The sequence below is a fragment of the Hemitrygon akajei genome, chromosome 2, assembly GCF_048418815.1.
Source record: "Hemitrygon akajei chromosome 2, sHemAka1.3, whole genome shotgun sequence".
NCBI classification, from domain to species: domain Eukaryota; kingdom Metazoa; phylum Chordata; class Chondrichthyes; order Myliobatiformes; family Dasyatidae; genus Hemitrygon; species Hemitrygon akajei.
In genome coordinates, this window is record NC_133125.1 from 23,601,050 (window position 1) to 23,616,305 (window position 15,256).

General features: G+C 41.7%; 1 protein-coding gene across 2 annotated transcripts in view; it reads left to right on the plus strand.

Moving 5' to 3' along the window:
* Positions 1-15,256, plus strand: part of ythdc2 (YTH domain containing 2) — an 80,260-nt gene that overhangs the window by 39,278 nt on the left and 25,726 nt on the right. Inside the window, exons 22-25 of one of the 2 annotated variants that reach the window (XM_073068640.1) lie at positions 6,998-7,124; positions 9,099-9,304; positions 10,122-10,317; positions 12,389-12,498. In XM_073068640.1, coding sequence (XP_072924741.1) covers positions 6,998-7,124; positions 9,099-9,304; positions 10,122-10,317; positions 12,389-12,498 — 639 coding nt within the window. The remainder of the gene's footprint in view (positions 1-6,997; positions 7,125-9,098; positions 9,305-10,121; positions 10,318-12,388; positions 12,499-15,256) is intronic. The other variant, XM_073068648.1, reaches the window with a different exon arrangement.

A 15,256-nucleotide genomic window follows, 5' to 3' on the forward strand; every position in this document is an offset into this window, starting at 1 on the left:
GCAACTAACATGCACATAACAATGGTCGATTACCAATGACAATAAATCTTGCTCTGTGAGTGCTCAAGCACATCAATTGGAGCAGGAGTAGGCTGCTCTGCTCCGGACCTCAACCTTTCCATTCTGCCCTCTTTGTAGCAATCCTCTGAAATTTCAAAAGGCTATCTGCCTTCATTTTAAAAGCTACTGCTGAGCTCGCATTCATAGAGAATTCTAGCAGTTCACTTACCTATATAAGAAGAAATTTCTACGTATCTCTGTCTTAAATAACTAGCCCCTGATCTTGAAGCTATGGCCCCTGTTCAAGACTCTACCACAAGAAAGCATCTTGATATCCATCCTGCCATGTCTTATTAGGATCTTTTATTTTTCATTAAGGTCACCTAGCATTCTTGTAAACTTCAAAGAATGCAATCTATTCAACCTTATAGGATACCTCTCTCAAACCAGGAATTATCCTGGTGAATATCATTAGAACAATGCTGCGGTATAGTCTCTTAAGTAAGAGAACCAAGCTAAGTGCAGTTCTTTTGCCATATCATGAAAAAATTGCTGTTTGCAGATTAATTTTTGACAGGTAGATTGCTTTATTAAAGAGAGTTTACCTCTTTTCCCCAGTGATGTTTCGGTTATGAAGTATTTTCCAAACAAAATGGGTGGTTCTCAGCTTTTAATTTTTTGGGTAGATACAATCAGAGTGGACAAATACAGGTCACCGTTTCTTTCAGAATTTTATTTCCTGGATAATTGGACTAATTGATAATATAGGTAAAATGACAACCATTTGCTTTGTGCCTTTAACATAGTAAAGTATCTGTCACACGAACATTAAAAAAGACACAAAAGGAGATATTTTGACATATGATGAAAAGCGATCTCTATGAGGAGAAGGGTTATAAAGATGACTTAAAGGAAAAGAAAATTTCAGAGTTTAGGATTTGGAAAGCTACAACAGTTAGTTATAGAGCAAGTAAAATCTGTGAAGAGCAAAAGACTAGATTGCAAGAATGCAGTGATCTTAACTGAACAGGACAAGTAGAGATGTTGCCAACGCAAGGAATTGCCCAATGATTTTAAAAAATATATAAAGTTAGGCTATATTTTAATGAACAACTGTACCTCACTTATACACAGGTTTCTTTTATGATCCTTCATTCTTCCATTCACAATGCTAATTTTTCTTTAGTCCTATTTTAGGTTTGTGAAATGAAAGTATGTTACAGAACTAAATCTATTAACTCTAAACTTCTGCCTTTTTAATCTCAAGTGCAATTATGTTGTCAGACGTGTATATTACAAATCACTGCAGGTTTGATTAAATGAATTAGGATTAGTCGGGTTGGCTGCCTGAGGCAATTATTCAGAACATTGGCAGGGCTTGCGAAGTGCCTGAGGAATTTAAAAATGTTTCCTATTTGTGCGGCCTGGAGTAGATTTGAGATGATCATTAAGAATATTGTTAAAAGTTCAACGTAAATACATTATCAAAGTACATATATGTCAGCATATGCAACCCTGAGATACATTTTCTCACGACATATTCAATAAATCTATAGTAGAATAATAATAACCATAATGGAATCATTGAAAGATTGCACCAATGGGCTTTCAACCAGTGTGCAAAAGACAACAAACTGTGCAAATAGAAAAAGAAAGAAATTGTAATAATAAATAAAGAGGCAATAAATATCATGAACATGGGATGAAGAGTCCTTGTATGTGAGTCCATAGGTTGTGGGAACATTTCAATGATGGGGCAACTGAATTTAAATGAAGTTATCTCCTTTGGTTCAAAAGCATGATGATTGAAGAAGAATAACTGTTCCTAAACCTGAAGGTTTGAGTCCTGAGGTTCCTGTACCACCTTCCTGATGGTAGCAGCAAGAAAAGAGCATAACCTAGGATGATGGTTGCTGCTTTCTTGCTTTGTATAGATGTGTTCGATGGTGATGAAGGATTTACCTGGGCTGTATCCACTACTTTTTGTAGAACTTTCTATTCAACGTGATTGGGGTTTCCATACCAGGCTGTGATATAGCCAGTCAATATACTCTCCATTGCATATTTATAGAAGTTCGTCAAAGTTTTAGATGTCATGCTGAATCTTTGCAAACTCCTAAGGAAATGCATTTATATGCTGGGCTCAAGACAAGTTTTACAAAATATTAACACCGAGGAATTTGAAGTTGCTGATACTCTCCACTTCTGATCATCTGATGATCAGAAAGTGGACCTTTGAAACCAAAGGTCCATGAGAAAGCTCATGGACCTTTGGTTTCCTCATCCTGAAGTCAATAATCTGCTCCTTGAACTTGCTGACATTAGTAGGAAGTTGTTGTTACAGCAGCACTCAGCCAGATTTTCAATCTCTCTCCTATATACTGATTTGGCCCACAACAGTGATGTCATCAAATTCGAAAATGGCATTGGAGCAGTCATAAGTGTAAAGCCATAGAGCACACAGCTTGTGGTGCACTTGTGCTGATGAAAATTGTGGAGATGTTGTTGTCAATCTAAACTGACTGTTATCTTTGAGTGAGGAAATCGAGGATCTAGTTGCATAAGGAGGTATTGAGGCCAAGGTCGAAGTTTATTTATTCGTTCTAAGGGGATAATGGTATTGAATGCTGAACTGTAATTGATAAAGAGCATCCTGATGTATGCATCTTGCTGTTCAGATGTTCCAGGGTTGAGTGAAGATGCAATGGGATGGCATCTGTTATGGACCTTTTGCTCTGATAGGTAAATTGGAACAGATTCAAGTCGCTTTTCAAGTGGGAGCTGCTATGATTCATCACCAATTTCTCAAACCACTTCATCACTGTGGATGTGTTACTGACTGATAGCCATTGAGGCAGTTTGCCATGTTCTTTTTTGGGCACTGATGTAATTGAAGCCTGCTTGAAGCAGGTGGGTACCTCAGACTGCTGAAGCTTGAAGTTAAAGATCTCTGCACTCCAGCTAGATGATCAGCATCTGTCTTTAGTACTTTGCCAGGTACCCTGTCTGGACCAGATACTTTTTTGGGTTCACCCTAGCACGTCAGCCTCAGATCACCAGGTGCTGTGGGACATTGTGTTGGTTCCTCCATCTCTTAATATCAAAGCAAGCATAGAAGGCATTGAGCTTATCTGGAAGCGAAGCCCTGTTGTTGCCTCTATCACGATTTAATTTTATAAGAGGTGATAGTGTTAAAGCCATGCCACAACTGTTGAGCATCTGTCATTGATTCAAGTTTAGTCTGGAATTGTCACTTCACCCGTGAGATGCCTTTCCAGAGATTTACCTGGACGTCTTGAAACTTGAACACCTCTGATATGGCCCTCAGCTGATTGAAGATCTCATGGTTCATCCAGAACTTCTAGTTGGGGAAGACTCTGAATGATTTTTGCAGGGACTCACTAGTCTACAACCGTTTTAATAAAGTCCATGACAAACATGATTTAGATCACAGGTGAGTACTTGAACACAGCCTAGTCCACCGACTGGAATCAATCCCGTAGTCGCTTTTCTGCTTCCTACAACCACCCCTCTGTCGTTCTAATCACTGGACCTTGCTCTTCAGCCTCTGCCTGTATGCAGGTAGGAGAAGAACAGCCAAGTGATCAGATTTACTGCAACGGGTCCCACCCTGAGGGCCGCGAACGGCAGCACAGTAAGGACCTACGGCACCCATATGGTGCAGCTACAGTTCGGCTCCAGCCAGTTCACGTGGGACTTCACACTGGCCGCCGTAGCCCAACCGCTCCTGGGAGCGGATTTTTTGCGAGCTCACAGCCTACTGGTCGACCTGCAAGGGAGGAGACTGGTCCACGCCGAGACCTTTCAAACGTTCTCCCTGGGTGAAGCCCAGTTGCCGGCCCTACACCAAGACTCCATCACGCTGTCTGACAACGACTACACCGGAGTCCTGGCGGATTTCCCATCGGTTCTGGCACTGCAGTTCACAGCAGCCATGCCCAGACTTGGCGTACAGCACCACATCCTGACACAAGGACCACCCCTCCACGCCCGTGCTCGAAGGCTTCCCCTGGACAAGCTCTGACTGGTGAAGGTGGAGTTCAAGAGGATGAAGGAATTGGGGATCATACGGCGGTCTGACAGCCCATGGGCCTCCCCCCTGCACATAGTGCCCAAAGCAACTGGGGTCTGGAGACCATGCGGCGACTACCGCAGACTGAACGAGGCTACAACACCGGACTGCTACCCTGTGCCGCACATTCAGGACTTTGCAGCAAACCTGCATGACGCACGGATCTTCTCCAAGGTAGACTTCTTCCGGGGATATCATCAAATCCTGATGCATCCGGGCGACGTCCCCAAAACGGCACTCATCACCCTGTTCGGCCTTTTCAAGTTCCTCCGCATGCCGTTCGGCCTAAAGAATGCTGCACAGACGTTCCAGAGGTTAATGGCTGCGGTGGGACGCGACCTGGACTTCACTTTCATCTATTTAGACGACATCCTCATAGCCAGCAGTAGTCGTCAGGAGCATCTGTCCCACCTCCGTCAACTCTACGCCCGACTGAGTGAATATGGCCTAACAATCAACCCCGCCAAATGCCAGTTCGGGCTTGACACCATTGACTTCCTGGGCCACAGGATTACTAAAGACGGGGCAACCCCTCTGCCCGCCAAGGTAGGCGCGGTCCGCCATTTCCCCCAACCCAACACAATCAAAGGCCTTCAGGAATTCGTGGGTATGGTGAATTTCTACCACCGCTTCCTCCCCTCAGCAGCCCGAATCATGCACCCCCTGTTTGCCCTGATGTCGGGTAAGGGCAAGGACGTTACCTGGGATGAGGAGTCTGCCGCCGCTTTTGTTAAAATCAAAGAAGCTTTGGCAAATGCCGCGATGCTAGTGCACCCCAGAGCGGACGTCCCTACTGCCCTCACAGTGGATGCATCTAACACGGCAGTCGGTGGAGTGCAGGAACAACTCATCGAGGGTCGCTGGCAACCCCTGGCATTTTTCAGCAAACACCTACGACCACCCGAGGTCAAATACAGTGCTTTCGACTGGGAACTGTTGGCGCTATACCTGGCAATCCGGCGTTTCAGGTACTTCTTAGAAGGTAGGCCCTTCACCGCGTTCACGGACCACAAACCGCTTACCTTTGCGTTCACGAATGCATCCGACCCCTGGTTGTCCCGCCAGCAGCGACATCTGTCCTACATCTGTCGAATACACGACGGATGTCTGGCATGTCTCGGGAAAGGACAATGTTGTGGCGGATGCTCGCTCCAGACCTAACATCCAAGCCCTGTCCCAGGGGATAGACTATGAAGCGCTGGCGGAGGCACAACAGGCAGACGAGGAGATCCTTAGTTACAGAACTGCAGTCTCCGGTTTGCAGCTTCAGGACCTCCCCGTAGGCCCAGGTGAAAGGAACCTGACATATACACCGGCCAACCCCGCCCCATCGTCCCGGCAGACTGGCGGCGGCGTGTTTTCAACTCCATTCACAACTTAGCGCACCCCTCCATTAGGACAACCATCCGGATGGTAGCCAACAGGTTCGTTTGGCACGGACTCCGCAAGCAGATCAGTGAATGGGCCAAAACGTGCATGCACTGCCAAACAGCCAAGGTGCAGCGACACACCAAAGCCCTGCTGCAGCAGTTCCACCCCACCCGCTGGTGTTTCGACCACATTCATGTGGGTATCGTGTGCCTCCTGCCAGTGTCGCGAGGAGCACGGCACCTCCTGACTGTCGTAGACCGGTTCACAAGATGGCCAGAGGCAGTCCCGCTCACCAACACCACCTCCGAATCCTGCGCCCAGGCACTGATTGCAACCTGGGTATCTCGCTTTGGTGTACTGGCCCACATTACCTCCAACAGAGGCGCCCAGTTCACCTCCAGCCTGTGGTCAGCTATGGCCAGCCTTTTGGGAACACAGCTGCACCACACAACTGCCTACCACCCACAGTCGAACGGACTAGTGGAGCGTTTCCACCGTCACCTGAAGTCGGCTCTCATGGCCTGCCTCAAAGGGCCTAACTGGGTGGACAAGCTTCCCTGGGTCCTGCTCAGAATCCACACGGCGCCCAAAGAGGATCTGCACACCTCGTTGGCCGAGTTGGTGTACGGCTCACCCCTAGTCGTCTCAGGAGAGTTCATACCAGCCCCAAGGGGGCAAGAAGAAGAACCCGCAGCAGTCCTGGACAGACTACGTGAGAGGCTTGGTAACCTGGCCCCCATACCCACTTCACAGCATGGGCAGAACCTGACCTGCGTACCCAAAGACCTGCAGAACTGTAAGTTTGTTTTTGTACGACGGGGTGGATACCGGACACCACTATAACGGCCCTATGAAGGGCAGTTTACGGTAATCAGAAACAACGGGTCCACATTCGTGCTGGACATTGGGGGTAAAGAGGAGCTTTTCACAGTGGACCGATTCAAACCAGCCCATGTGGACTTGGCGCAGCCGGTCGAGATTCAGGCACCGCGGCGCAGAGGCAGACCTCCGAAACAGGGACCGACCCAGACTGAGGACATTGGGGGGTGTATCGCCGGTTCTGGGGGGCAGGTTATATGGTGACCCACTTTCCAGCGCACTCGAACCGGCTCACAAAGTGGCGCGCGCCGCCATTGAGGCTGGTCCCAAAAAGGGCGCCAGGCCTTCTTCACCAGCAAGGGGAAAAGCCCGCGCGCGGTACGGGACTGTGAATATGCGCCCCCTACAGCATTCCTGCCCGGGGAGGGCGGGAACAGGAAGGCTTTAAAGCGAGGCTGTGAAGTTTGAATAAACCTCTTTTGCAACTGCAGCTCACCGACTACGTGTCGTTATTTCAGCGCTGCGTGTAGCACACCGCTACAATATTTCATTTTCTGTAAGGAACATTTCTGATAACAATAAGAATGCTGATGTTTTGTTTTGCTTTTGGCTATTCCAAATGTTGCTGATTGTTGATTCAGTAATGTGAAAGTTTAGATTTTTTTGTGTGCTTAGATAATTTGTTTTGATTTCAAATATATGTTTTTCTGCTAGGCTTGGCAAAAGGCTCGCAGCGATGGCTGGGAGAGAGCATTCTGTGAAAAGAATTTCCTTTCTCAGGCTACGATGGAAATCATCATTGGCATGAGGACACAATTATTGGGACAGCTCAGAGCTTCAGGTAAATCCATTTTAGAGGTGGCATTAAAGCAAGCTCAAATTTATTAACCAGTAGCCTGCAGTAATATTCTGAAAGGTAATAATCTGTTAATCACTATTGCAGTTCACAGTTTGTTATGTGTTGGGAGATATTCTTTCTAATTTCTTATTCTGTTTTCATTCCCAAAATATGTTCTCATGATCACAGGAACAATTTTCAGAGAAATGTTCTAAAATGGTTGTAAAAGAAACAATAGGTACATATATATATATATATATATATGCTGTGTCATAAATTTATTCTTCATATTTGTAGAAATTTGTTTAAAAATGTTTTTATTTTCTATATTTATCTCAAGTTATGCTGATTTTCTTTAAAATCTTAAAACCAAAGCAATGTTTGATTTTTTTTCAGCAATTGAATACCCACAATGCAGTATATTTCTGCCTTTATTTTACAATTATTTCCCAATTTCCCTCGGGATCAATAAAGTATGTCTGTCTGTCTGTCTGTCTGTATTTGTACATATAGATCCATTGCTAAGAGCTGAAGTGACACCTTCCTCTTCTACAAAACCACTGACAACTTTCACCATTCTTAACTTTTTACATTTAAAATGTAAACAGTGTTTGCATCTAAATTATAAAAGGTGTAAACATCAACACCATTCACAGTATACCACACCCTTTAAATATTTATTTGACCATCATGTATTTAACTTCATTCTTGCATTCCACCCATCACAAAACTTGATACTGTAATTTAAATTACTGTATTTTTTATTTTGTGATCAACATTCAAAATTATTTATATAAACTATGTTCAATGTGGTGCTTGATAATGTGTATATTCAGATTAAATAATATTGAGGTAATTATTTTTTCGGAAGTATGTTTGTGTAAAGTAGACCTCATGGTGCCTTTAAATGTTAAAATATCTATCTCTTGTCCATCACACTTGACAGCACACTTTTATGGTTTAGCTCAATGGACTTTTATTGAATAATAACCAGAATCTCTAAGTATATACAGTATTAATTTTTAAACATTTAGTATAAGAGAGTTGGGAAGAGAGGGACATTGAATGTAAATGTAAAGGCTATAGAGGGCAAAGCAATGCCTTCATTCTTAGCATTATTTTCCCATTATATAGACCCATATATATAGTGGGTAATTGCCACTAGCACAGACTCCTAAAAGCTATGATGAATGTATATGTACTGTCTGTACAGTACACATTCCAAAGATGTACCAGTTTATTTATTTATTTAGAGATACAGTGTGGGATAAGCCCTTCTGGCCCAACGAGCCACACCATCCAGCACCCCACCTATTTAATCCTAGCTTAATCACAGGACAATTGACAATGACCAACTAACCTACTAATTGATATATGTTTGGCCATGGGAGAAATCCAGAGTACCCAGAACGAACACACGTGCTTACAGGAATAATGTGCAAACTTTCTTAGAGGTATTGAAATTGAACTTTGAACTTCAACACCCCAAACAGTAATAGCGTCACATATTGGGTGGCACAGGATTGTTGGGCCAGAAGGGCTTGTTATCGTGCTATATCTTTAAACTAAACAGAGCTTGGGTACCTAAATGCTATTTTCACATTTGTGGTTGGGAATCAAGTATTAAATGCCTAGATGCCAGGACATTAATCATTATTCACTTCTTGCCACACCTTGTACATGGATGTTTCTCAATAGGAATCTGAGGATGTGCTCATCATATTTGATTGCCTGGTTTGATAAAAGTTTGTGTTTCTGTAAGGAGATTGAGCTCTCTGAAGCAAGAGATACACTGTTGCGACTTTCAAATAAATAAAATAAAGATAACTTTGTATTTATTAAATTTGCCCTCAACTTCTGTTTAGCTAGATTTTAATGTAACAATCCTTTTGCTTATACTGCATTGGAGTTTGACATGATTATTATCAATCCTTATTGCTTTCCTTTAACCATTTAAATATAAATATTATTCCCCAGGTTTTGTAAGGGCACGAGGAGGAGGTGACATTCGAGATGTAAACACAAACTCTGAGAATTGGGCTGTGGTGAAAGCTGCATTAGTTGCAGGAATGTACCCAAATCTCATCCATGTTGACCGAGAAAATTTAACGTTGGCTGGGTCTAAAGAGAAAAAAGTCAGATTTCACCCTACCTCAGTTCTTAGTCAACCACAATATAAGAAGGTAGGACCTCTTTTTTTTTGCCATTATAAGGTTAGTTTGTGAAGTCTTTCAGCATCTGTCAAAACTCAGAATTAAAAAACATTCTATCTATATTTAAGGAAGTATCATTGTGATTTTATCACTGTTCTCAAATATTTATTTTTCCTTATTCCGGTGGCCCTGTCACCTCTTTTCTTCCACGGTCCACTGTACTCTCCTATCAGATTCCTTCTTCACCCCTTTAATTATTTCACATATCACCTCACAGCTTCTCACGTCAACCCCCTTCCTCACCCACCCACCTTCCCCCCCCCCCCCACCAAACCTGGCTTCACCCATTACCTGCCAGCTTTTACTCCTTCCCCTTCCCCACCTTCTTATACTAACTCCTTTCCCCTTTCTTTTCAGTCCTGATGAAGGGTCTCAGCCTGCAACGTCATCTTGTTTATTCCCCCCCCCCCCCATATATACTGCTTGGATAGATGCTACCTGACATACAGAGTTCCTCCAGCATGTTGTATGTTGCTCAAGATTCCCAGCATCTGCAGGATCTCTTGTATTCAAATATCTGTAATACTTCATTTTTATTCCTCATCTCAACAAAAAAATGAAGTTTGTATGTAAAAAGTATACGGTGGATTTTAAATTGAATTGCATAAATATCTGAGAGTAAAGATTTGACAGGACTACGTGTGAGGAGCTGGGTATAGTGGTGCAAGTGATGAATAGAGCAACTACATTGATCTGCAGAACTACATTGGCTAGCATTGTGTCTGTGGACCTCATTTTGTGCTATAATAAATCTACAATTCTAATAGTAGACTCAATTTTGTACCAGATTCCACCAGCAAATGGACAAGCTGTGGCTGTTCAAGCACTGCCCACTGATTGGCTTGTTTATGATGAAATGACGAGAGCACACAGAATTGCTAATATACGGTGTTGTTCCACTGTGACACCAATCTCCGTGGTCTTATTTGGTGGTCCAGCTAGACTGTCAAGCAGCGCATTACAAGAGCCTTCTTCCCCTCGAGGTAACATATACATAGTCATAAATTTTAGGTGTAAAGTACCTTTTAAATTTCTGGAATCTAAGTTATTTTTTAGAAGCTCCAAGTATAATTTAAAGAGCAAATAAAATTTGTTTGAAGCCAGGCATATGAGCTCTTTGCAATGTGTTTTATAGATTATAAACAATTAAATAATAATTTATTTCATTCTTTGAACTTTTCTGCTTAACTGTGGGAGTCATTGAATTCAAGAAAGCAGCAGTGATCGTAAATAGATTGAATTTGGTTTGCATGTAAGGGAGATCAAAGGCAGATAAAATCAGATGTGGATTAGTGTAGATAATGGCACATAAGGAGAATGAAGAAGCAATTAAATTACAGTAAAGCAAATTTTATGTTTTTCCTCATCGATAAACACCTTGAGATTTTCTTCTGCCCTTCTTAGTGGGATGATGTTTAGACCTACATGTGTTTGCGCAGCTGAAAGCAGAAATGTATCGGGGAAATCAACGTACAAATCTAGTTTGTGATTTAAAGGGTAAAAGCTGAGAAAAGAAAGTGTGCTTCAGTATTGTAATTCCTTCATCAGATTGAAACTATAATCAAATCAGAAGCAGAATAGTAACAAATGCACACTATGAATTTTTTGCCATTTGTTGTGAATTTTTGGTTGTCAGCTTTAGTCATTGAAGAAGACTCACTTTCCATTTTTCAACAAAAATTATCATTAAATGTTTCACCATGGAATTTTGTTTATCTATTAAAGATGATGTGCTACATATTTTATATATTTTGTACAACATCCTGCTAACACGGAAATTTTGTTTTAATGGGAGCCATGAAGAATTCTTTTGATCCTAATTTATAGGTTTTATAATTAGAAGGATAATGTGGAGTAAGACATTTGGGCCAGATCTCTCTTCTGTCCTGAGATGCAGTGCAAATCTGGATCATCCTGAAATAAAAGCAGGTGCTGGAAGAATTCAGCAAAGTATTACTTGGGGTCAGGAGTGAGGTGAAAGACAGATAGAGCTGTGTTAAGACAGAAAGGGCAATGTGAGGCGTAGATATTGATTGCTAGCAAGGCATATACTGTAATAGAAATAGAAAAAGATATAAGGATGATAATGGGAAACAATGAAAGAACAGTTAATCAGACACGGGAGAATTCAGTGTTCATTCCAGAAGGTTGCAGTGTGCTTTGACAGATAAAATGTTGTCTTTCTAGTTAACATTAAGCCTTACTATGGCATTGGAGGAGGGCACAGACAGACTGGACAGAAAGGGAATGGGATTGGGATTGAGAGTTAAAGTGTCATGCGACAGGAAGCTCAAGATCACCCCAGTGGATCGAGCAGAGTTTTCCATTACTGGACCATGCTGATATATGCCCTGCAGTTAGCTGATTGGAACCTGTGTCACTCTGACCAATCTTCTGGGTTTTTCCTTTCTTTAAAAAACAATTGAACTCAGAAACATTACCATAAACCCATTATTTTCATCAAAAATTTTAAAGTTAACTCACTTAGGCTTTTTGTAAACTTTTATTTAAAAAAACGCAATTGAAAGTTAATCAAGTTCGGTGAGAGCAATTTCTGACAACACAAGTTGTCACAAAGCAGTGTGGAAGGGCTTTTCAGAGGACATCTCAAAACACTTTACACTTGTGTATTTCAGTGCTGTAGCCTTGCTTGTAATGAGAGGGTAGGTTGAAGTCAATTTCTGCATAGGTCAGGTTCCATAAACAGCAGGGAGATAACCAAATGATTGAGAAACTAATGTTTGGATAAAACAGAGAATTCAATTTTGCCTCTTACTATAAACTGAGACAGCAGGTTGGGCATTGCTTTAATGTTAATTGGTAAATGTGATCTGTAACAGCAATCTGTCAGTATCATGCTGAGTTGTCAGTTTAGATTACGTGCTCATTTGGGATGTACCCACAAGGGTGCTTTCGCTGTATCAAGCCTGACATCTTATGATAACCTCTTCATATCAATACTTGAAATATATTAAGCTTAGTTCATACCACAGTTTCTGCAGAAGAAACCAAAAGACTCTTTATTACAAATTTTCCATCCAATATTATGTATAGTAGATGGTGTCACCAATGACAGTAGTGACAGTGAAATGGAGGACAAATCCACTTCCAAGATGGCAACTTTGAAACTGGAAGAATGGCTGAATTTTAGAATAGATCCAGAAGTAAGTAATTTAAGAAATTATGTTTTTTTGTTGATTTATTGGTGTACAAACATGCTAACCTGATTTAGGAACATGCTCTTCCACTGTAACTTCACCCTTTGAGACGTTATTCTGATTTTGCATTTTGTATATAATAATTTGCAATCTAAAAGTCCATTGTTCTGCATTTTTAAAAGTAAAATCTCAAGATTTTGGTACATTTAATTGTAAAACTATCAGGATGTCAGAGAGGTCAAGCTTGCAGTTCAGTAGTTAGTGATACAGTTGGAGTTGTGGATTGACAATTCTCAGGTTCTTGATTGATTTCATAAAGTATTAAGAACTGCTTCATGTGATGATGCAAAGTTTTTAGTTTTCAATTATCTCCTAGGTTTGGGGGATGTTCCATTAGATTGGTAAATAGCAAATGTAACTCTTTTATTTAAAAAGGGAGAGAATCAGAAAGTAGGGAACTACAGGCCAGTGAGTTTCATGTGTGAAATAGAAAAATATATTAGAAGTCATGATGAGAAGTATTGCAACTGATCAAAGTCACCATGGTCTTATGAAAGGAAATACAGGTCGACCTTCACTAATCTGACTACCTGTAATCCAGTACCTTCGATAGTCCTGCACTGATTTCAAATTTTCCACGCAACTGTAATTTCAAATTTCCTGGGCCACTGTACCAGTCTGCTGTGCTTTGTTTTGGTTGTGCTAGATCTGTTCACGTGTTGGCCTGTTCTTGTAATCACAGACAGGCGATCCCTGCTTGTTTTCCTGCATTTATTAATATCACTTGCTCTTTTTTGACCCCAATTATGGCCCCAGTGAGTAAAGGAAATGCACCTTGTGCTGTGAAGCGAAAACACTGCACATTATCCATTAAAGATAAGGTTGAACTCTTTAAAAAAAAAACTGGACAGTGGTGTATTGGTGAAAAGCTTGTGCGAGTGTTACAACATTGGCTCTTCCACAGTGTACGATATAAAGAAACGGAAAGAAAAACTGCTACATTTTTTTGCTGATAGTGGCTCAAAGAAACAGATGTGCGTAAGAAAAACAATGAAAGATGGAAGAAGTTCGGAACTAGATTAAAGTGCTGATAATGTGGTTTAATCTTCATGTAAGTGAAGGTGTTGAACTGTCTGGAGATATGGTGAAGGAACAAGCAAAAGTGTTTCATTGAAGAACTAGGACTAGATTATGAGTGTGACTATAGTGAAGGCTGAGTTCATCGGTTCAAGTAGCATCATGGCTTACGGTTTTTGTGTAGTGTGTGGTGAAAAATGTTCAGCAGACAAGGAAGCAACAGCAGAGTTTGTTGACGAGTTTGCCAGGTTAGTCTCCAATGAAAAATTAAGCCCCGAGCAGGTATACAATGCTGATGAGACTGCTTTGTATTGGAGATGTACACCAAGAAGAGCGCTAACAACAGCAAATGCAGAATCGCCAACAGGGTGTAAGGCATCGAGAGATCGCGTGACTTTGTTTGGCTGCTCTAATGCTGCAGGAATCCACAGCTGTAAGTTACTGGTCATTGGCAAAAGTTTACGGCCCAGGGCCTTCAAAGGTATGATGCAATTTCCTGTAATTTACCATGCTAACAAAAATGGATGGATTACAACTAGCATCACACTAGAATGGTTTGAAAATTATTTCGTTCCCGAAGCGCGAGCTCACTGTGACTCTTGGCTTGCACCACAACTGTAAGATAATGCTTGTTTTAGACAACTGTTCAGCACACCCAAAAGCAGAACTCCTGGTAAAAAACAATGTTTTTGGTATCTTCCTGCCACCTAACTGTATGCCATTAATTAACCCCTGGACAATGGCGTATTACATTCTCTCAAGTCGAAGTATCGTTCCCTGTTTGTGAGGTACCTTTTGAGTGCAGTTAATGCCGGCAGGCCGGTAAAGGAATTTATAAAGGATTTTAATATGAAAGAGATAATTTACTGTGTTGTTAATGTTTGGAGGTCTGTAGAGCCATCCACACTGAAAAATGGTTGGCATAGATTATGGCCAGGTTTAATATTTGAGTCTGCACCTGGTGAAGACACTGAAAATGACTTTACAGGCTTTCGAGTTTCCGAGGAAAAACACATGATACATGAATGCTTTCCTTTGCTCAAGAGCTAACTAATCCTGCTGCCAAGGATCTTGCATCAAGGTTCAGTGATGACAATGTTGAAGAATGGATGAATATAGATGAGGGTGAGCCTACTGTTCATCATTATACTGACTTGGAAATTGTGTAGATGGTTGTACATCCAGAGAAGGAAGATATTGGATGAGAAGGCAGTGATGAAGATGAGGAAGTTGTAACAGAGAGACTTTCTATTGACAGGCTAATTAAGTTGACGAGTGAATTGCTTAAAGGATTAGAGCAATGATGTTTTATAACTGAGCAAGAAATAATGAGTGTTTATATGCTGCAGGATAAGATAGAGAGAGAGAGAGAGAGAGAGAGAGAGGAGAGAGAGAGAGAGAGAGAGAGAGAGAGAGAGAGAGAGAGAGAGAGAGAGAGAGTGAGAGAGAGAGAGAGAGAGAGAGAGAGAGAGAGAGAGAGAGAGAGAGAGAGCAAAATATATGAAACACCTTACCTTGGAAGATACGTTCAAAAAATTGCTAGAAAAAGTGCAACAGGGGAGCTAACACTTCAAAATCCAGTGCCATCAACTTCTGCTCACCCAGATGTGCTGCCACCAACCAGTTTCAGCACCAGTTCCTGATGCTTCACTCATGTTTCAAGATGAAGATGTTGATGATCCTGACA